The sequence below is a fragment of the Carcharodon carcharias genome, chromosome 9 (genome assembly GCF_017639515.1).
Source record: "Carcharodon carcharias isolate sCarCar2 chromosome 9, sCarCar2.pri, whole genome shotgun sequence".
NCBI classification, from domain to species: Eukaryota; Metazoa; Chordata; class Chondrichthyes; order Lamniformes; family Lamnidae; genus Carcharodon; species Carcharodon carcharias.
In genome coordinates this window covers 47,526,651-47,548,214 of record NC_054475.1, presented here as the reverse complement: position 1 = coordinate 47,548,214, position 21,564 = coordinate 47,526,651, and the positions used below count along the sequence as shown (strand labels likewise).

General features: G+C 39.1%; 2 protein-coding genes across 4 annotated transcripts in view; one reads left to right on the top strand and one right to left on the bottom strand.

The window, feature by feature from the left end:
• LOC121281889 (probable tubulin polyglutamylase TTLL1) overlaps positions 1 to 4,645 on the top strand; it is a 104,269-nt gene extending 99,624 nt beyond the window's left edge. For all 3 annotated transcript variants that reach the window (XM_041195018.1, XM_041195017.1, XM_041195019.1), the window contains one exon: positions 1,056 to 4,645. In XM_041195018.1, coding sequence (XP_041050952.1) covers positions 1,056 to 1,179 — 124 coding nt within the window. In that variant the 3' untranslated portion in view covers positions 1,180 to 4,645. The remainder of the gene's footprint in view (positions 1 to 1,055) is intronic.
• Positions 4,300 to 20,786, bottom strand: rps10 (ribosomal protein S10). The gene is made up of 6 exons (XM_041195024.1): positions 20,633 to 20,786; positions 19,652 to 19,801; positions 14,804 to 14,978; positions 12,146 to 12,217; positions 4,832 to 4,887; positions 4,300 to 4,381 (listed from the first exon to the last, which is right to left on the bottom strand). Exons 2-6 carry the CDS (start codon positions 19,799 to 19,801, stop codon positions 4,343 to 4,345), a joined length of 492 nt encoding a protein of 163 aa, XP_041050958.1. The 5' UTR covers positions 20,633 to 20,786; the 3' UTR covers positions 4,300 to 4,342.
• Positions 20,787 to 21,564: the final 778 nt, after the last annotated feature.

Here is a 21,564-nt window from a genome sequence, read left to right as displayed (position 1 = left end):
TTTCACCAGAATGGTCTATTGCCTTCCCAATCCCCTGACAACTTTCTCAATGAAATCTCTGCCCTATTCCCCTCGCAACGCTACTCGAGTGAGTCCTCGACCTCTGTAATTTTAATCATCATTTTAACTTCCCTTATTTATTTCTCCTGAATTCTGAAATTTTCTGGTTTTCGTTAACTTCACATTGCACATCAATTCCCCCATCATTGTTTGTACCATTACCTGAGGTCTCACCAGTTCCTAGGAAAATACTGTAATCAACTGTCATATTAATATATAATATTGGAAAATATTTTTCTTTTAAAATAGAAGTTTAGTCTGTGGTTGTCTTAATTTAATTAAAGCCAGCTAGTCTGGGTGCTTTGATATGTACTAGTTTTGAGATGTAAACAGAGAGGTAGTTAGACAGGTTTAGTTCAGAGGTTGGTGATACAATAATAATTTACATTCAATAGGTTGTGCTAGGCATAACTTCAGCAGTTTTGTGTGTGCAGGGCAGAGGCAATGTAGGATCAAAGCCTGTAAACCTACCAGTGTGTCTGCAAGGAACCAAAGTGAAAGGAATCTCATTTTGAATTTGTAAGGCGAAAATGCTTTGCCTGGTGTCTGGTTAAGTCTGTGGGTTTCTGTTGCCTTATGGAGATTAGTTTGGGAATTTGTTAAAAGTTACGATCGTAGTAATTTGTAGCCATGTGTAAATATATAAAATATATACCTGTGTAAATTAATAAAATGTTTCATTTAGTTTAATGTAAAACCTCAAGAAATAGTGGTCTGATTCCTGAATTTAGAGTCGTGTCTCAAACGTAACACTTATTATAGGTTATGACAGTTGTTAAAGTTTCCCTCTGGAATTTTTCAAGTAACTCAGTTTTACCAACTGCATCGGTCATGACACCTGTTTCAGCTCTTGCTATTTAAGCTAACTTCATGTGTGTGCACCAAAGCTTGCAGTCTGAATGGGCAGTAATTAGTGCTAAGTTCTATTCTAAATTTTAAAAACCAGCTTTCAGATAGTTATTTGCCTGAAGTATTTTGACTCTTTCTTTCCTCAGATATGATGAAGAGCTGGCACAAAATGATGGTGTGGAATGTGAGGGGAAGCCTCGTGTTGGGCCTTCTCTTAACAAAGGAAATAGATTGAAGGATACCAGAAAGCCTTTTTCAACTTGGAAATAAAATTGGTCTGATATTAAGCATGGTTCAAGTAGATACACCAGTGTTCATTCTCCCACATCCACATAGCACAAAGCCATTCCAATCACTGTATTAAACTTGTATAATTTTTTGAAGGATATTTCTAGACTAAATTGCTATGTATTTAATACAAATTGGTACAATTGATATTCCTGAATTTACATTATTATATTGCAAACTACTTTCACTGAATTCAAGGGACCATCTGTTTGATCAACCTGGCAGATACTATGAAAAAACTACCAAGTTATTTGTTTGGCAAGAGGATTTAAAATTGTGGACTTACTAAATTAAATATGATGTTCAGAACCATCACATTGGAATTATACTGTAATTACTTTTGTTTTTAACATGTATATGACCACAGAAATAAGTCATAGAGGAGCAAGGATCTTTATGAAGCTCCAGGCTAATGCATGCCTTGTAACTGGAGTGCTAAGTGGTGAAATAAAGGAGCATTGGAAAAGCATGGAAGTGTCAACTAGCTAGTGAATTAAGATAGTGAATATCTTAATTTGAACGTGATGTGCCATCACTTAGCCAAAGATCTATTGGAACACTGAGTTTTGTATTGTATGCTGTCCCTTTTGCATTACTGGGGTCTATGTTCCCAGTCTATTGTGTAGTGACAGCAGGAATTGTACTCCCTGCATTATGTTTGTAAACACTTAATATACTGGGAGGCAGTTCCTGTTGGTACTTATGAAAAGTATCTTTATGGTATTACTTTACAAGCTTTTTAAGTATTGCTAAGATCCAGGTACAGCTGTCACATTGTTATTTATGGCTTTGGCATTTGACCCTTAAGCTGTGCACTGTTCTGAAATCTACTGCAATATCTTTTAAGTTGTCCAAAAATATAGTTTATAATAGAAATGTTTATTATTTATTTATGTATTTATTTTCAGCCAGAATGTACCTCATTAAATCAAAGTTGGTCAATGTTTTGCATACTCATCTACAACTTCCAGTAGAGAGAGACCATTGAGTTATTGTACTAAATTACATTTCTGGGTTTGTTTATTTTTTTTCTTCAACTGTCAGTTACTTTGTTCAATGTATCACGCTATGTTTGCTTTCTGCACAAAATCATCACAATGCCAGCAAAAGAATTATATTATTTCCTCTTCTCCTGCCCACATCCTACAACTTCCATATTTGCATTTTCAAAGAGGGATTGTTTATTTTTCCCCCTAATTCAAAAATACTCAAATCAATTCCAGTTCCCCTCCCAGTACTTTAGTTGAGATCAGCTAACTCAGCAAATAGGGAAATCAAATCAGGGAGCCTCTACTCCATATGGCTTTGTGCCACATTAAAGTTCATTTAACAAGCTATTGAGAATGATGGTTTATCCTATTACATACAAACATTTTGATTGAGAGTGTCACTGGAGCTTGATGTCAGCCTGGCCCAGTGATAATCCATGTACCCCCTACTCAGGGCAAAAGGACTAAGTATTGCTGTGCCCCTTTGATCTGAACTCCTGTTTTTCAGTTAAAAAAACATGAATTTGGACATGGACATAAAAGGAGTGATTTAATTCTTTTATTTTAAAAAAGGCTCATGTTTTTGTGGAGAATGTTATATGACGAACTTCTGGGTACATTTTGGATTCCATGAGGAATGACAGCAATATGATGTCATTTTTTTGGCTCATGAAAAAAAATTAGTAACCCCTTTCCTGGTTTCGTTTAGTTGGTTTTTCATTTTTTATCTTTTTTAGAGATACTCAAAACAATATATTACTCCCAAATAAAGCCCAAGGTATTGCACAAGTTTAACATTACATTCTTGCTTTTATATTCTATGCCTTAGTCTACAAATTCAGGGATTCATTTAACAAGTAGCATAATCCACTTACACTGCCACACTTTAATGACCCGTGTATCAATACACCAGGCTCCTTGTGGTCTTCTCCATTTAAAATCATACCATTTCAGGTCCATTTCCTTTCAAAATATATTACTTCATATTCTCATACATTAAACTTTATCTGCCAGCGTAAGGCCTTTGTTATTGGTCCCTTAATTTATCAATTAAAAGTTAAATTGTTCCCTTAATTTTAAACTTGCTGTTTAGGTATGCAGGTCAAAATGTGGCAGCACGTGATGTTTTTTTAAAAACAAAAATCCCTTTCTTTGTAGCTAAAGGCCTAGAATATTGAATATAGAATAAGATAGTGTCTATAAAGTAAGGGTAGCCCCCAATAGAAAACCCAGTGGATGGCATTGTGGTATTGTCACTGGTAATCGAAAGACCCAGGATAATGCTCTGGTGACCTGGGTTTGAATCCCACCACAGCAAATGGTGGAATTTGAATTCAATAAAAATCTGGAATTAAAGGTCTCTTGATAACTATTGTCGTAAAAGCTCATCTGGTTCACTAACATCCTTAAGGTAAGGAAATCTGCTGTTCTTACCTGGTCCAGCCTATATGTGACTCCAGACCCACAGTAATGTGGTTGACTCTTAAATGCCCTCTGAACAAGGGCAATTAGGGATGGACGCCCACATCCCATGAATTAATTTTTTTTCCAGGCTGAATAAGTTCCCATTTATCGTCCAACCTTTGCATTCTGCTCCATTTGTCACTTTATTCACACAGCCATATTCCCACTACTTTCATATGTCTTTATTCCCATCTATGCTTTACTGTTTTATTCCCAGCCGGCGATTGGGATTGCACCAAGCAATCTGATGGAACGAAAGACTAATTTGTCTCTTATAGCCAGACCTTAGTTCTAGTGTTTAATTTGTCTCCCTCAAATTTAAGTTTTTATTTATTCATTCTTGGGATGCAAGCTTTGCTGGCAAGGCCAACATTTATTGTCCATTTCTAATTGCCCTTGAGAAGGTAACTGATAGCATTGTGGGAGTATCTACATCATCCAGACTATTAGGTAAGCAGTTCCAGGAATGGGAATATTTCCAAGTCTGGATGATGTGATGTACAGGTGGTAGTGTTCCCATGCAGCCTTCTAGGTAGGAGAGCATTGTTGGATGGAAAATTTTCCACCCAAGAAAAGTCAACTCAGACAAATGCAACTCAAGTCAAATAAAAATATTTGAGTAAAATGAATAATGAGCATAGAAGGTTAATGTTTTTCAATTTACTTTATTTTACACAACAAATTGTACACATTTATTGAGGTTGTCCACGACCACGGCCAAATCCGCCCCTCTGTAAAACAAGTGGAACAGTTAGCAATGTGAAAACTTTTGAAACACATCACCAACAGAGCTTAGGAAAACACTAACTCACGATTCACTCAATATCTTGTTACTACATAGGGGTTGGTAATAGGGATAATACACAAACTAGTTGTAAGCATTGTTGTTTTAGTAAATCTGATTTTACTCCATTATATTTAAGGAAAAAGATAATTAAGTTTAGTACTTTATTAGATCGGTCCAATGGTTTTAGATTATTAAAGTGCATCTACTATACAAGTGTGTAATTTATTTTAATAATGCAATACAACTACAACTAACAGCATTAACAATGGACATATTCATTTACTTGGTTATGGACATTGCATACGTGCTGTAAGAAATTATTTCATTTTCTTGAGCCACTGGATCAAAAATTTTCAATAATTTTTTCCCCAGCTGGAAAAAAAACAATACTTACAAACTGGAATTCTGTAGCTGCACCAGCACCAGCTTCGGCCTTCTTATCTGAACCAACTGTAAAAACAAAGATATTTATTACTGCATTCCTGCTGGAATAGATCAAAAAATCCATAATTTTATTAAACCCAAATCGAAAGCAATCACTGTCTTTGCATCAGTAACCATCTTAGGATACCCTTTTGCAGTAATGGCCCAGCTAGCAACTTGAAGTAGCAGCCTAATACCAGAAGTCCACTTCAGAAATGAATCTCACTCACAGAGCAGATGATTCAAGGTAATCTAACTCAATGTGCTGACCGAAGCAAGTAGAAAGGAAATTGGATTCAGTTACCTTCAATTTAAAAAAAGGGACCCCAAAGCTCTAACATTTCACCCAAGCTGCTTCTTGTATGAGAACTGGTCTTTGATTGTCAATAGATTTTGTAGGATGTCTTTCCCAGCCCTTCTGGTAAGTCACCATCCAAGACCTCTGCCTTTCCCCTAAATTGCTACCCAACTGAAAATGACATCTCCCACAATCGTGGAGTTTGTGTTAAGCAAAGCTTCACGATAGCGGAGGAGGCCCCATTCCCACATGAATGCACCTCTATGGAACCTGATATACCTACGAACGCAGTTATGTCAAAAACAACAGATACATATGCCAAATGAAAACACTAAAGCAGTAAATGTGTGAAAAGGCTGCTTTTTTGGTGATTCAATATTGCTGCAGACAATCCAGGGATTGCACCTGTGGGTGAATGGCAGGTTCCATGCTGCTCCTCACACTTGCCTGCCTTAGCCTGCCAAAATGTGACAAACCTCAACTTTTTAAACATCCAACCAGCACACTCAATATCAAAGCAAACAGTTGTTCAGGGAAGTGGGAACACTAAAGTTTAACTCGGAGTTGCTGTCTGATAATGACCCATAGTATCTCAGTGGATGCAGCAAACAGGCACTCAATTCAACATTGGAAAAAAGCTGTTACCTGAAGCTTACATCAGGCCCATTCCCAGTATCTATTTTCCAGATAAGCCCATGAAGCTTCAACAACCTTACCACAGCTTCAAAGCCCTACACCTAAATTCAAAAGCATAATGAGAACTTCACAATAATAGTCACAAGGAGCAAACAGAAATTCAGAACACTCCAATAAGCTCAAGAACTTTGTCCACAAGGAGTCGAAGAATTACAATGAACCCGATCTCTCAAAGACAACCCATCTGCATTAGCTGGATCAAGACATGCTGTGGACAACCTTGACAAAGGTGTGAAAACAAAAAAAAAAAAATCATCTCTTCTGGATCCAGGAAAGCCTTAAAGCATTCTTGTCAAGAACTGCAGGAAATTTCACTGCATGGCAAGATATCATCCTGCCAATGCCAATATAGGCATGAATAACATCTAGCCAAATATTAAGATAAATAACCAACACCCTCCATAGATTCTTACAAAATGCCAGATCAGGTAAGGAGGCAATCCATTGTTACCCAGACTCTACCAATCTGACAGAAGGCCCGTACATGGCTTAAGACCTATTAGGGTCAACACAACCCCTCCCCACCCCTCAATCTGACCCTAAGAGTTCAGATCTTGACCATGTAAAGATCACCAAGGGCAGGGAAAGATCTTGTCTTTTCAAGAACTAATGTACAAATTCCAACTTACTCTGCAGGATGTGCTTATCTACCTTCAATCAAGCATCCCATTCAAGAGCCAGTGATATGCATTTTAGCAAGAGGCAAGCCCCTCTGGAGTTATTCATTAACAAGCCCATGACATCCATTAAGTATCTGTTCTCTGTGCGCTGTACGCCCTTTCATTGACAATTATTGCAGAAAAAGGGCCACAATATAGAGAGGTAACTACAGTCCTATTAATCTCACCTCAATCCATGTGAAATAATGAAATTAATAGAAATAAACTCAAAAACTTACTGTAAATTAACCTAGTAATCAGCAATCAGCTTACTTTAGAAGGATAATATTCAATTGATCAACCTTCTGGACTTCAAGAAACAACCCAACTGGCCTGTAATTAGCCTGCAAATGTTGCTTAAGACTTTTTAAAAAGTATTTGATAAAAGTTGCCCTGAAAGGCTATTGGTTAATTAAGCTCAAAGCTGATCTCCAGTAAAACTTGAAAATTGAAAATAAATTGGCTTAGGGATAGAAAACAGAAACTTTTGATCATAGAGTGCTATTAATATATTGGTAACAGAAACCATATTCAGGTGGACAGGAAGCAGGGTGCCCAGGGACTCATTGTTGGGGCCACTACTGCTTCTAAATTATATCAATGACCATTAGTTAAAAACCTTCATATCAATTCGGTCAAGCTTGCAGAGGGTACCAAATTAGATGGAGCAGTGGAATCAAAAGTAGTTCAGAAATTACAGAATGAATTAAACGAAATGTTTCAGTGAGAAAAATGGCAAAAAAATTTGGCATACGTAAGTGTAAAGTTCTGCACGCAGGAAGGAAAATAGGGTGCACACTTTCAGCTCTTTTGGTTTCATTTAGAGTGTAAGAGACCCAGGAGTTTTAGACTCAACATGTTCAACCTCTGCTGAGCAGCAATCAACAAAGTCAACAGAAAAATAAACCAAATAGCCAAAACAGTAAATGTCACAGGATATTATGTACATTACCCTGGTCAAGTCAAATTTAGTACTGCTTCTAGTTCTAGTCGCCAAGCAACAAAGAAGGTGTTCAAGCTCCTAAAGCAGTGGAGACAAGATGCATGGTGCTGATCTGAATGGCAAGGGGTCTCAGTTTGATAAAAAGGAGGCAGCCAAGTGTTGATTTTAGAATTATAAAATGCATTTACAGGAAGGTAAAACATTAATTTGGAAAACGATTTTAGATTATAGCACAGGAGCTCAAGTTCAAAAAGAAATTGCATACTGCAACTGAAGGAACTAATCCAGGTTCCATTACGTCGTTTCCAGATTAGTTATGGAGGACATTACTGACACTAGTCTGCTCAGAAAGCCACATGCAAATTAGTAACCCTGGTGACAAGAGTGGTACTCCACATTTGCTGCCTAACTAATGGATGCACTAATGCCCTGGATTATGCCCCTGAACGGGAGAAAGTCCAAGAATGTTAATTATATAGACCAAGAGGAGTTTATAAAGACCCGCATAAGACATTGTTAAAATTGAAGATCGTGGAATTGAAAGCAAATTACTGACCCTATTAGGAAATTCAAAGGGGCAGGAGAAAGAGCAGTGAGTAGAGATAATGGGCAGATAGGAACTGGCAGGAACCCACAAGGATCTGCGTTGGGGCCTCAACTATTCACTGTATTAATTCAAGATTTGGATGATGTGATAGAAATCCACAAATCCAAATTTGCTAATGACACAAAGATATAACAGCGTGGTAAGCAAAAATTACCAAGAGATATTGATAGATTAAGTGAATGGGTAAACTGTGGCAAATTGATTTCAGCGTAGGCAAATGTGAGGTGATCCACTTCAGACATAAAAAGGGTAGAACAAGTGATTTCTAAATGATGAAAAGCTAGAAACAGCAGAGGTCCAAAGAGACATGGGAGTCCAGGCATATAGATTACTAACATGTCATAAACAGGTATAGAAAAGGGTGTAGAGGTCATGCTTCAGACATTCAAAGCCCTGGACAGGCCACACCTGGAGTACTGAGAGTAATTCTGGACACCATATCTTAGGAAGGATAAATCAGCCTTGGTAGGAGTGCAGTATAGATTTACTAGAATGATACCCAGACTCCAAGTTTAAACCACAAAGAAAGATTATACAAACTGGCTACAGGGCGATTCAAGCAAATGTTTGAAGCTATTCAAGGGAAACACAGGGTGGATTGAAAGAAAATTATTTCTGCTTGTTGGCAGAATCTAGGATGAGCGAGGGGGCACCGTCAAAAGAATTGAGTCAGACCTTTCAGAAGTGAAATTAGGAAACACTTCAACAAGCAATGCATGACAGAAATTTCCACAAATGGAATCAATGCTACAGCAATTAAGAGATATGGGCAAAGGTGGGTTATATGGAGTTCATGGTTGCAGATCAGCCATTGAATGGCAGAAGAGTCTCAAGGGGCTAAATGGCCTACTCCTGTACCTATGTTCATATCATAACTGATCAGTTATAGTTTATACGGCACTGTTGAAATTTCAATCAACCACTGGAATCCACAGTTGTACCTATATTAAATCAACTTTACTTCTGAACTATCTGGCATCATTCCCAATTGTGATCCAATCGGAAGTACAAGTGTTAACATTGGATAGAATATGGCTTGGGTTTGAACAGTTCAGAGTTACCCAACAACTCCTGTATGAGGCTGATATACGGGATTTCCCATTGTCTTGATGTGTAAAGGCACTGTCCAGTCTGTATTACTTAAGACACAAAAAAAACAGAAGTTTTAAGATTCATCCCAGCAGTACAGGGCCAACTAGGGAAAGAAACTGTCACATTCAAATATTGCCATTAACATCCCATTAGAACATAGCCTAGAAATCATACTTTAGTCTGAGGCTCCTGGGACAAGGTGAATATCATGCCCAGTAAAGGCATGTCCTATTCATACCCAAAAATGATCCAATTATGCCAACTCGGTTTCCTGTTAGCTAACCAATCCTGTATTCATGTTAATAATGTTAAAGCCTACACCATGAGCTCTCAATTTTGTGTAGTAACCTTTAATGTTGCACCTTGTCAAATGCCATAATTTCCTGCAGTTCTTGACATGAATGCTTTAAGGTCTTCCTGGATCCCCAAATCCAAGTACACAGTTTCCCTTTTATGCACTTCGCTCGTTACTTTCTCAAAGAACTCCAATAAATAATAGTCAAACATGATTTCCCTTTCACAAAACCCGCTGACTCTGCCCAATTGCATTGAGATTTTCAAAGTGTCATTTTTTAGCCTCCTCAATAATAGGTTCCAGCATCTTCCCTATGACAGATGTCAAGCTAACTGGCCTGTAGTTTCTTGCTTTTCGTCTCCTTGCTACCTTGAACAGGAGTTACATGTTATTTGCCAATCTGATGGGACCTTACCAGAATCTAGGGAATTTTGGAAAATTAAAACCAATGCATCTCCCGTCTCAGCAGCCACTTTTTAAGACCGGAGGAGGAAGTTGGGAACCTGTCAGCTTTTAGTTCTAATAATTTTCTCAGTACTCTTTCCCTGGGTAACTGTAATTCTTTTAAGTTCCTCCATCTCTTTCACCTTGAGGCACATTTATTAGATGCCAAAACTCTGTTCAATTCATCCACCATTTCCTTATTTTCTATTATTAATTCCCCAGACTCCCTCTCTCGCTCAAGGACCAATGTTCACTTTACTTATTCTTTTCCTTTTTAAACACCTGTAGAAACTCTTACTAATTTTATATTTCTAGCTAGCTTTCTCTCATACTAATTTCTTCCCCTTTTTTTTATTTGCTCGTCTTTATATTCCATCTAATCTTCTAACCTGCCAAGTCATCTTTACGGAATTGTATGCTTTTCTTTCAATTTGATACTACCTTCACCTTCCTTAGTTATCCACAGATGGTGCAGCCTTCCCCTAGTCTTTCTTTCTCACTGGAAGCATCTTTGCTAAGCGTTACAACATAGCTCCTTAAAACGTCTGCCACTGCATCTCTACTGATCTATCCCTCAACCTAATTTCCCACTTTACTTTAGCCAGCTCTGTCTTCACAACCTCATAATTGGCCTTATTTAAGTTCAAAACACTAGTTTTAGACCCATCCCTCCTAAATGCAAAATTCAATCATGTTCTAATCACTGCTACCTAGTGGTGCCTTTACTATGAGTTAATTAGTTAATCTTGTCTCATTGCACATTGCCAGGTCTAGAATAGCCAGCTCTCTGGTTGGCTCCAGCAGGTGCTGCTCTAAAATATTGTCCTAAAGATACTCTATGAATACATCTTCCAGGAGTCAATGGACTTCTAGACTCTATGTCTCCAGGTTTGCAATTTAACAAAAGAAAGTTGACAAGACCAGCTATCCACAAGATAAACGTGAAAGACTACCATCTATTTCCTACTGTGTAGTGATAACTTTGGACTGCCGAACTACCCCGGTTGGATGATGCCAGTATGTGATCAAAACCAGCTTGAGACAATGAGTTTTGTCTACAGATTCAGAGAGACCAGGGCAATCCGCAGAAAGACACCAAAGAGACCACAACCGCAGAAAAGGCAGTGTCATCTTTGCCTTGTAAAGTACCAACAGTCGTCAGCCAAATTAGCAGCAAGTCATCAAGGAGCTGAAGTACTTAACCTGTTCCAGTATCAAAGTTCAGCTGAGAACCAACTTCCTAGATATCCAACTACAATAAACCTCATAACCTGCTGTGAAACCTTTGCTTCACAAGACTCTCACTTCAACTTTGAATCATCAAATCCATTCAAGAAGCCACAGGCCTGCCATGTGGGAGGCTGGAAATCGTAAATCAAAGTCAGAATTAACTGTGATCTGTAAAAGTGCACTACCTTTATCCGTGTCCAATCGTTGTGTGTGCCGGTTTGCGTGCGTGCATGAGAGCGAGTGTGTGACACTGCATAATTTGGAGTATAAGAGAATAAATAATCGTTTTTTTAAACTTACAAAGCTTGCTGCTGAATTATTATTGGAATACACACTCCCAACATAAGAAAAGACACTCTTCTCTCCCAATAAAGCACATTGATTACAGACAGTAAGAGAGCTGACACATTCTGTCTGTGACTGAGAAAAATCATGGGAAGGTATAACCCACACAGTTGGACATTTGTGCACATGGAGTTACATTTAAAATTAACAGAATTCATAAGTAAAGACAAGATGACTGTGAAGGAGTTTCTGTTTACACTAACAGAGGAGAGATTACACACTCTGGTCTTCGTTTCCATTCATAAATTTCAAGGAATTTACAAACACAAAAAACTAAAGATTCTGAGGGAATCTAAGGTTTTAATTTTGGGCTCATATAGCAAGAGTGTGACAGCAAGTAAAATTCAAGTATTCTTTAAAGACAGGGCAAAGGTACATTAGCTGGGCTAAGTCTACTATTTCTTGAATTGATCAATTAACTGCAGACAAACAATTTAAAAAGAGCAGCCAACTTTTGTTGTCAATAGCTGCTGTTCTTAGAATATACAGATACTTAAGTTCTGATTTATAGTCAAAGAGGGAAAGTTCCTTGGAGTGCTGGAGAAGAAAACAATCCAATTTGTTCTATTATCTATGAATTTTGTACCTGGATTCAGAAAACAAACAAATTAGATTCAGCCACATTGCCCAGTTGGATATCATCCACACAATACTATTGCTAACGATCAATACTTACGAGGAGCGGTCCGCCTGTAAGTGTCTCTGTCAGCTTCACCGCGAAGACGAGCTGGACGGTCCTCACCCAGACCTGAAAAATTTCGTAATGTTATCACTATAGGCCAGATACTAGATTTTAAAATGTCAGTGTCTGGTAATTGCGACTATAACATAAATTTTCTTTAAAGACAAAAGATTAAGAGTTAACTAATTTATACAGCACCATTCATGCCCTCAGCACATTCAAAAAGTGTTTCAGAAATAATGAAGTAAACTTAAGTGTTTGTAATGTAGGTAGATTGACAGGTGTCCAAACCACCAAGGCCCAAAACAGCAATAAACGACAAGGTCATTTATTTTAGTGGCATTGGTTGATTGATCATACTTCCCCAACTTTTCTCTAAATGTATACCTACCCCAAAAATGAGGTGCCACAGTGATGAAATTTTCATCCCTCAATAAAAGCTAGTTTAGATTATGTGCACAAGATCAATGGTATTGAATCCAAATCTATGAACTCGACACAATGTGAGTGCCACCATTGAGCCAAGGTTGACATTAAAACAAGAGCTGAACCATCACAGATCTTACAGGAGTCCAACTAACACTGAAGCAAAGAGTACATAGCACTAAACACAAAGCACCCACCTAAACAACACAAGAGCTGATAATAAATTAGGCCAGTGGTGCAATCCAAGCGCCTGGAGATTTCATACTGCAGCCTATAGACCCTACTTAACTGTTCCAAAAAGCCCAAATGACTCATACAATGTGTTCCTAGAAGAATGGGGAAATTCAAATAGTAACAAATATGAAGTTACTTTTCAACTTAGCTTAGGATGAGAATGCTTTGGAATATCTAAATTTAAATAATGCAATTTAATTTTAAGAAATACAATCTTGTTTTAAAAGTATAACATTAGGTCATGGCAGAAAAATTGTGCCTCAATATGCACTGCTTCAGCTGGGTATTTTGTATCATTGCTCATTAGAACCTTGGGGGCCACTAAGTTGCTCTAGGTGATAAAGATTGGACAACCCTGATTTAGATGGACAGAGTCTTGATATAAAGTAGGTTCTGAAATTACAGCACAAAAAGAAAGTTTTATGCTGTATTTAAATATTTAATATAGCACCTCACTACATTTCAAGAAATGCCTGAAAGAACTTAATGTACTGTGAATTATTTTGAAATACAGCAACCTCACAGGTAAAGATTTGTTTGACAAACACTGGCCTATGAATCAGGGATGCAAACATACTGGTATCACCACCAAATTGGGACACAAGTATGAATCATTGGCAAAATAAATTGAGCACCATGTACTGCCAATCAACTTCATCTGGGTGATCAAAGAATTTAAATATTTGGGGAATACAAAATTTCAACTGCTAAAGACTACTGATCACAGCAAGGTTCAAGTTATTCGTTGACTTCTTTCCTGTACTTATATACAATCTATGACCAAAACAGGCTGCAGATTTGTTAACCGGCCTTCGTCAACCCTCTGAATTGGCTGCTTTGATGTGCATGAGATGCTTGAGTACAATTTCACTGCTTATGGGGAAGCATTTGGAGATTGGAACTCCCAGGCAGCAGTGGATCTGAGCTGTACTGCCATTTATATTTCTATGTCATCATGGTACACAGTTTGAATATAATGCATTCCCTCCAAAGCTCGAGTTCTCAAGCTTTGCTCGCAGGAATGGCACTGTGCAGACATGAGGCATGTACCACCAGGACAGCTACTGTAGCAGTTGTTTACGCAGCAGTTGTTTACACAGCAGCATCAGCACAGCTCTATAAAGTTTCTCATTTACTCAGTATATGGAGACATTAGGAGACTAGACCATTCAGCCCCTTGAGCTTCAGGGCCGATCCATAGCACAACTCCAACTACTCAATTTATTAAGCCTCTAGTTTTTTTGAGGGGACAGAATTCCAGATTCGCACTCCCCTCCATGCGAGGAATTACCCCTGATATTATCCTCTAGACATTACCCATGAACAGCCTAGCTTTAAATTTTAACATTATACACCCCCCATCCTGCACCATTCTGGGCTGATTATAATATATCTTGTCATAACCAACACCTTTACTGTTTCTGTGATGACAAAACAACTTTATTTTGCTTTGGACGAATACACAACAACAGGGTGAAGCCTGTTTTGAGTTGTGTAGGAATCGTGTTACACAAGTAACTCTTGCCTTTTCAGCTGGAACATGAGGCATGATACAACTCATGAGAACGACCATATTAGCACAGGCACAATCTTACCATGAAAAAGTACAAAACCATTACCAGTTTCTCAAAACAGTATAGATCTTCTCTGTCTGCAGCCTCCAGGGTAGCAATTCTGATGTCCATCTACCCCCAATTTCTTCATTTTTCCCAACAGTGAGCTAAGGTGAATGTATTCAGCCCCAATCCACATCACTTTAAAAGATACTTAAGACAGGATTCTAGAATGAAACACCCTAATGAGAAACCTACAGCCATTATTCCATATTTCCCAATAAGAGTATGTTAACATTAGGCACATAACTAATGGGATAGCAGCACTATGTAACAAAAATAGTTTATAAAATGCCATGTTTAAATTTATATAATGTGAGCTCTCGTCAAGCCTGTATACTATTGACAATGGCAGGATTAAACAGCAGTAAAGTTTTACCTTTAGGTCTTGGCCTGGCTGTCTCAGGGCGGGTCTGGCGACGTAGAGTAGCAGGAACAATTTCTGGAGGAAGGTGAAGGTAGTCACGTAGGTACTGGATGCCCTCATTTGTCAAGTACCAGTAGAAGTGTCGCCAAGCAAACTGCTCCTTTACGTAACCGCGAGATTTCAATGACTGCAGATCAAAAAGAAACAATTTAGTGTCAGGTTTTTGCAACTTCTTTCATTGTATCTGGCATTCAATGTGTCTTTCAAATTGATTTCTTCATATTTAAAATACATAGTGATTCAGAATTCTGAAATCACTAACTCCAGTAAAGCAAACTAAAGGTACTAATTTGCGACTTTCAGGCTGAAGCAGTAATCTATCCTGTTGCTCCAGTATCCAAAGTGTCTTTTCCTTTACCAGTCCAACACTCAAGTTACAGGTTCATGTATTTTAATGGATTTTGCAATGCAACTTCCCTAGATCCTAGCATGTTAATATTAATGAGTTTTTAAAAATTCTTTCCTGGGATGTGGATGCTGCTAGCTAGGCCAGCATTTGTTGCCCATGAGTAGGTGGTGCTGAACCACCTTCTTGAACCTCTGCAGTCCACGTGTTGTAGGTACACACAGTGGTGTTAGGGAAGGGGTGCCAGGATTTTAACCCAGCAGTGAAACGGGGATATAGTTCCCAGTCAGGATGGAGTGGAGGTTGGAGGGGAACTTGCAGGTGGTGATGTTCCCATGCATCTGCTGCCCTTGTCCTTCTAGTTGGTGGAGGTTGCGTGTTTGGAAAGTGAAGTCAAAGGAGCCTTGGTGAGATGTTGCAGTGCATCTTGTAGATGGTACACATTGCTCTTACAGTGCATCATTGGAGGAGAGGGTACCAATGAAGCAGGCTGCTGTCCTGGACGGTGTCAAACGTCTGGGAGTGTTGCTGGAGCTGCACTCATCCAGGCAAATGCAGAATATTTTAATCACACTTTTGATTTCTGCCTTGTAGGTGGTGAACAGGCTTTGGGAGTCAGGCAAGTTACTCGTCTTGGAGTTCCCAGCGTTTGGGAACCTGCTCTTGTAACCACAGTATCTATATGGCTTGTCCAGTTACGTTTCTGATAAATGGGAACCCTCAGGATGCTGATAGTGGGGGCATTCAGTGATGATAATGCCATTTAATGTGAAGAGATGGCTATATGCTCTTGTTGTTGCAGATGGTCATTGTCTAGCCCTTGTGTGGTGTGAAATAGATATAGAAATACCTATTTCTTACCACTTGAACCCAAGTCTGAATGCTGTCAGGTCTTGCAGCATATGGACAGATTGTTACGGTTGAGTCATTGTGAATGGTGCTGAATATTGTGCAATCATGAGCGAACATCCCCATATCTGATCTTATGATGGAAGGAAGATCAATGATAAAGCAGCAGAAGATGGTTGGGCCTAGGGCACTACCCGGAGGAACTCCTGCAGTGATGTCCTTGAACTAAGATGAGCGACCAACAACCACAACCATCTTCCTTGTGCTAGGTATGACTCCAACCAGCAGAGATTTCCTCCTGATTCCTATTGACTCCAGTTTTGATAGGGCTCCTTGATGCCACACTCAGTCAAATGCTGCCTTGATGTTTAGGGCAGTCACTCTCACCTCTGGAGTTCAGATCTTCTGTCCATTTTTGAACCAAGGCTGTAATGAAGTCAGAAGCTGAGTGGCCCTGGCGAAACCCAAACTGGGAATCAGTGAGCAGCACTGTCAACTGTTATGATGGCAGGTGGTAATTGCCGGGCTGACCAAATCCCAAAGGGAAACTTGGTTAAGCTATCAAAACGTTTTGCAATTTGTATTTATTACAAGGAGGTGTGTGCACTGCAATCAGAAGTAAAGATTCCACTACCACTTTAGAAGATTTTAAATATTAAACTAAAACATTTATTAAGAAAGGAAAAGAAAACTTAAACACGCAAGATTAGCTACACAGCTAAATTTAGTCTTCCAATCCCCCAAAAGATATCTACTTAGCTAGACTCACAAATGAACACCATTTTCCAGACAACAATCCCTCTAGATTCTAGATCTTTAAAAATATCTAGCAATATTACCACAATGCACCCACTGTTGCTATAGGGTAGGTTTTTCACATGCTTCTCTCTCCCTCTCACTTGACAATGGAAATCCAAGGCTTGCAACTAAACCTTGCTTTCTGGAACAAACAAACACTTCTATGGGGTGGCTAGAGGCGGTTTACTCCACTGGCCAAACACCTCATACAGCTTCCAATCTTTTTTTAAGTATGCTTTTTTCCTTTCATTATTAAACTCATTATTCTTAATTTTCTTTGGAAGTTACCTTTCCAAAAATATAAAAATCTTTCATGTCTTTACAGCCACGACTTAGGGGAAAAATAGACTTAATAACTTTGCTTTATTCAATTTTGATCTTTGCCAGTTGCAAGACTTATTCTTTTCATCTTTGAAATTCAACAGTTAAAAACTCCTCACTCATCTTCTAATGCAAATTCCTATTCATGTTGTATTTACCCGTATCCCACCGTAGCTTCTTCACCTCCACTTTAAAATGCCTGCTTTTACACCCCCACTACAAAATGCCTGCTTTTACACCTAGCCCTCTGATGATTTAAACTTTGCAGCCTGACTGTCTTCAGTTTAAATTGCTCTCACACACAGCCCCCACAAGCCTGCTTCACGGTTCCCACAGCAATATTGGAAAAAATGATATTTTCTTTACACAACAACACCTTCTATCACTCTGCTGATGAGAGGGGGAGCTGATGGGATTTTAATTGATCAGATTGGATTGGTCTGGTCCTGCTTTTTGCGCAATTGTCCACATTTTTAGGTAAATGCTAACGTTGTAGCTATATAGACCGGCTTGGCTAGGGACATGGCTAGTTTTGGAGGACAACTCTTCAGTACTATTGATGAGATATCATCAGGACCCATAGCTTTTGCCAAATCCAGTGCCTTCAGACATTTCTTGATAGCACATGGAGTGAATCGAATTGGCTGTGATACTGGGGCCTCTGGAGGAGGCCGATTTGGATCATCCATTCGGCACTTTCGGCTTAAGCTGATTGCAAATGTTTCATCATTGTCTTTTGCACTGACGTGCTGCCTTCCCCCATTACGCAAAATGGGGGTATTTGTGAAGCCTCCTCCTCCACTTAGTTGTTTAATTGTCCAGCACCATTCATGATCGGATGTGGCAAGACTGCAAAGCTTAGGCCTGATCCGTTGGTTGTGGGATTGTTCAGTTGTTTTATCACACGTTACTTTGGCTGTTTGGCATGCAAATATTCTTGTGTTGTAGCTTCACAAGGTTGACACCTCAAGATATCCACTATGGTCATCAGTTTGCGTTCTTTCAACTGTAGTTTCTTAAACTTAACACATTTTTTAAAAAATAATATGCAACAGCAAAAATAATCTCCCATAATTGCAACATTTTCCTTTGATAGTATTTGCATTTAGGCAAATTTTCCCCCTGGACTGCAGGAATGATAAAGAATGGCAAATGCTGCAATGAAGAGATATTTCTGTGATTACTCAGGGCTGCTGCAAGTTTTACTGCTGCTATGTGTCAATTTTGGCTACAAACGATGAACATACCCCTTGTATGACTCTCAGCTATACATCCAAATATTCCAGATTGCTCTATTTCCTGCTGATCGTTGCTTTAAAAGTACATATCCAAGGACTTTGGACAATGGAACATTCTACCCATGGGTCCAGAATATCCCAAAAAAGCACTTCAATTATATCTTCACAAAGCATGAATAACTGACTGGCAACGGGCACATACATCCCATCTTATGATTACTTTTGTGAAGAAGAATTGAATAATGCAGGACAGCCTGCAATCATGCTGGATTGGAAAAAAGAATGCAAAAACCTGCCCAAGCTTTTGTCAAAACCATCAGTTATCAAATGTATGCTGATGACCCCAACTGTACCTCACCACCATCTCTCTCAACTGCTCCATTGTTTCTAAACTGTCAGAAATTTCCTTCAATTAGACATGGGGAAAGCCGATGCTATTGTCTTCAGTCCCTCTATAATCTCCATTCCCTAGCCTAACTCCATCCCTCTCTGGCAACTGTATGAGGCTGAACCAGACTGCTCACAACATTGGTGCCCCATTTGCCCCCAGAATTAGCACCCAGCCATATATCACTATCACTATACGCTATCACCATGACTACCAACTTCCATCTCCATTACACCACCCAATTCTGTTCTGCCTAAACTCACCTGCCGCTAAAACCCTTATCCAAGCCTGTTGCCTTTAGACTTGGCTATCCAATGCACTCCTGGCTGGCCTCCCACATTCCACCCTCCATAAACTTGAGGTCATCCAAAACTCTGCTACCCATGTCCTTATGAGCATCAAATCCTGTTCACCCATCACCCGTGCTCATTAAGCTACAATGGCTCCTAGTTAAGCTACTTTTCAATTTTAAAATCTTTGTGTTAAAACCCTCCATGGCTTCGCCCCTCCCTCCCCATAATCTCCTCCAGCTCTACAACCCTGAGAGTTATTTGCACTTCTCTAAGTCTGGCCTCACAAGCTTGCACAATTTTAATCCCTCAGTCCTTCGCAGCTGTGCACTAAATTGTCAAAGCCCTCAGCTCTGGAATTCCCTCCCTTTACCTCTCTGCCTCGCTTTCCTTCTTTAAGGTGGAACTTTAAACCTACCTCTTCGGCCAAGCTTTCAGCCACCAACCCTATTATCTCTTTGCTTTGATAAGTGTCAAGTTTTGTTTTATAATGTTCCTATAAAGCATCCTGGGATGCCTTTTTATGTTAGAAGTGCTATATAAATGGAAGTATTTGTTGAAATACGATACCTGCATGGCCTTCATTACGTGCAGGTTAGGGACATTCTTGTCTGCCAACTCTGGATGTTTTGGCATATGCACATCCTTCTTAGCCACCATTACCCCCTCCTTGAAGAGGAGCTCATAGATGGCAATACGATTCTTCTTGGGCATCAGCATCTGAAAGACAACAAAATAAGGTCCTTCAGTATCTGAATTCCACACAATCTAATTTGCTTGCAGCCTAAATATTGGTTAATCTCCCCAATATTAAGGCAAACTATACAAATACATTCACTGTAACTTTTATATCACGTATGTCAAGTATAATCGAAAAACTTGTTACTGCCACTGAAAACTGTGAATTGCTTTCAAAACACCGAATTCACAATAATGTTAAGACAAAGTAAATGAAATCATGATATACAATGCTGATTTTAGATTTGGTTACATTTACAGATAAAATATGATCCGTCTTGAAGTTTGAAATATATAACAAGGCAACCAAAGAATAAACTTGAGAATACGACGAATCCAAACAAGTTGGCGTCATCTGAATCGCGTTATTTTTTTAACGAAGTGTTTTTCCCTCAACGCTCATGGTCTGTATTAAAATTAAATGCTCAGCATCCACTGTTACAGGAACTCATCTTTGAAACTACGGTACAAGAGGAAAACTTCAAGCTGGTGATGCCAGGAAGCCAGCATAAAATATTAACTCAATATTAACGGTAACTGTACAAAATAAACACATTTACGACCACAGTACGTTTCAGGGAAACCTGTTCCTGTAACTTTTATTCAGTCAATTGATACTGCCTGAGGCCTAACCTCTCTATATTACCACAGCTTGGAAGCAACGTATAAACTATCCCAATACCCATGCAGATTTAGAAATGATTGAGTGAATAAATGCAGGTGACGTATCTGAACCATTGTTGATCTCCTGAAGGTTAATATTATCAGGATGTTAGAGATATTTAAGGATTTGTATCCTAACGCTTTACATACCTTGAGCACTTATGGGGCTAAAGCAGAAAAAGACAGAGCATGCGCGATTGCAGCTTCTTCCTCCTTCGGTGATGACCTGAGCATTGGAGTCTGCGCCGAGCGCCTGAATAAAAATAAAAGGTTCTAATTTTCGAATAATTAAAAAAACAGCTTTTGAGCCTTGCAAATAAATGGATTAATTTAATAGATAGGAAAGATCGTTATTTTCCAATCAGAGTAAAACTACGGCGAGTTGGTCAGCTGGTTTCCTAAGGGGAGCCGTCAGGCCAGATTTGAGGAGGTATGGCGGTTCCTGACTTTTGTCGGTGTTAGTGGGGTTGGGTTTGAGGCGCGGTGTTATGGCGAGGATGGAGAATGAATTTATTTCCTATTCGTTTAATTGGGGGGGTGGTGGTGGAGAGACAGACAGACACGCTTCGACCGCCGTGCCTGCTGGGAGCTATAGTTTCCTTGATGCATTTGGAGCATCTGGATAGAGAGAGTGATAAAAACAAAAAACTGCGGATGCTGGAAATCCAAAACAGAGAGAGTGACATTTAACAACAATTCAGGCTGTCCCAGATAACATAGCAAATCCACTCAACAGCGTGGGAACAAGCAGGAACATGATGGAAATCTACAACAGAAAGTATAAAATTCTGGAAGCACACAGCAGATAAAGGACAGGCTAACCTTTCAGGTTACAATTGTCAAAACTGAAAGCAAAAAATTGAGAGCTGTGCTTTTCTTTCCCAAGAGTGATTCACATAAATAGGAACATTGGAAAACTATAGGTCTAAGAAAAACTGCAATTCATGTGGCTGGTGCCAAAATCCAACAACACCCCTGTTCCCCCGCCTGCCACTCAATTGCCCAGTTCCATCTGATATCTGGAATTTCCTTATAGCTGCTTCGTGCATTCAACTCATATAAATCAGTGCTTCAAAAAAAAG

Coding starts and splice junctions, on each gene's coding strand:
- rps10 (XM_041195024.1), bottom strand. CDS start 19,801: ATGCTGATGCCCAAGAAGAATCGTATTGCCATCTATGAGCTCCTCTTC. Junction 14,979..19,651: donor ACGTAATGAAGGCCATGCAG/GTATCGTATTTC, acceptor TTTGATCTGCAG/TCATTGAAATCTCGCGGTTA. Junction 4,888..12,145: donor TTACAGGCGGACCGCTCCTC/GTAAGTATTGAT, acceptor TTGTTTTTACAG/TTGGTTCAGATAAGAAGGCC.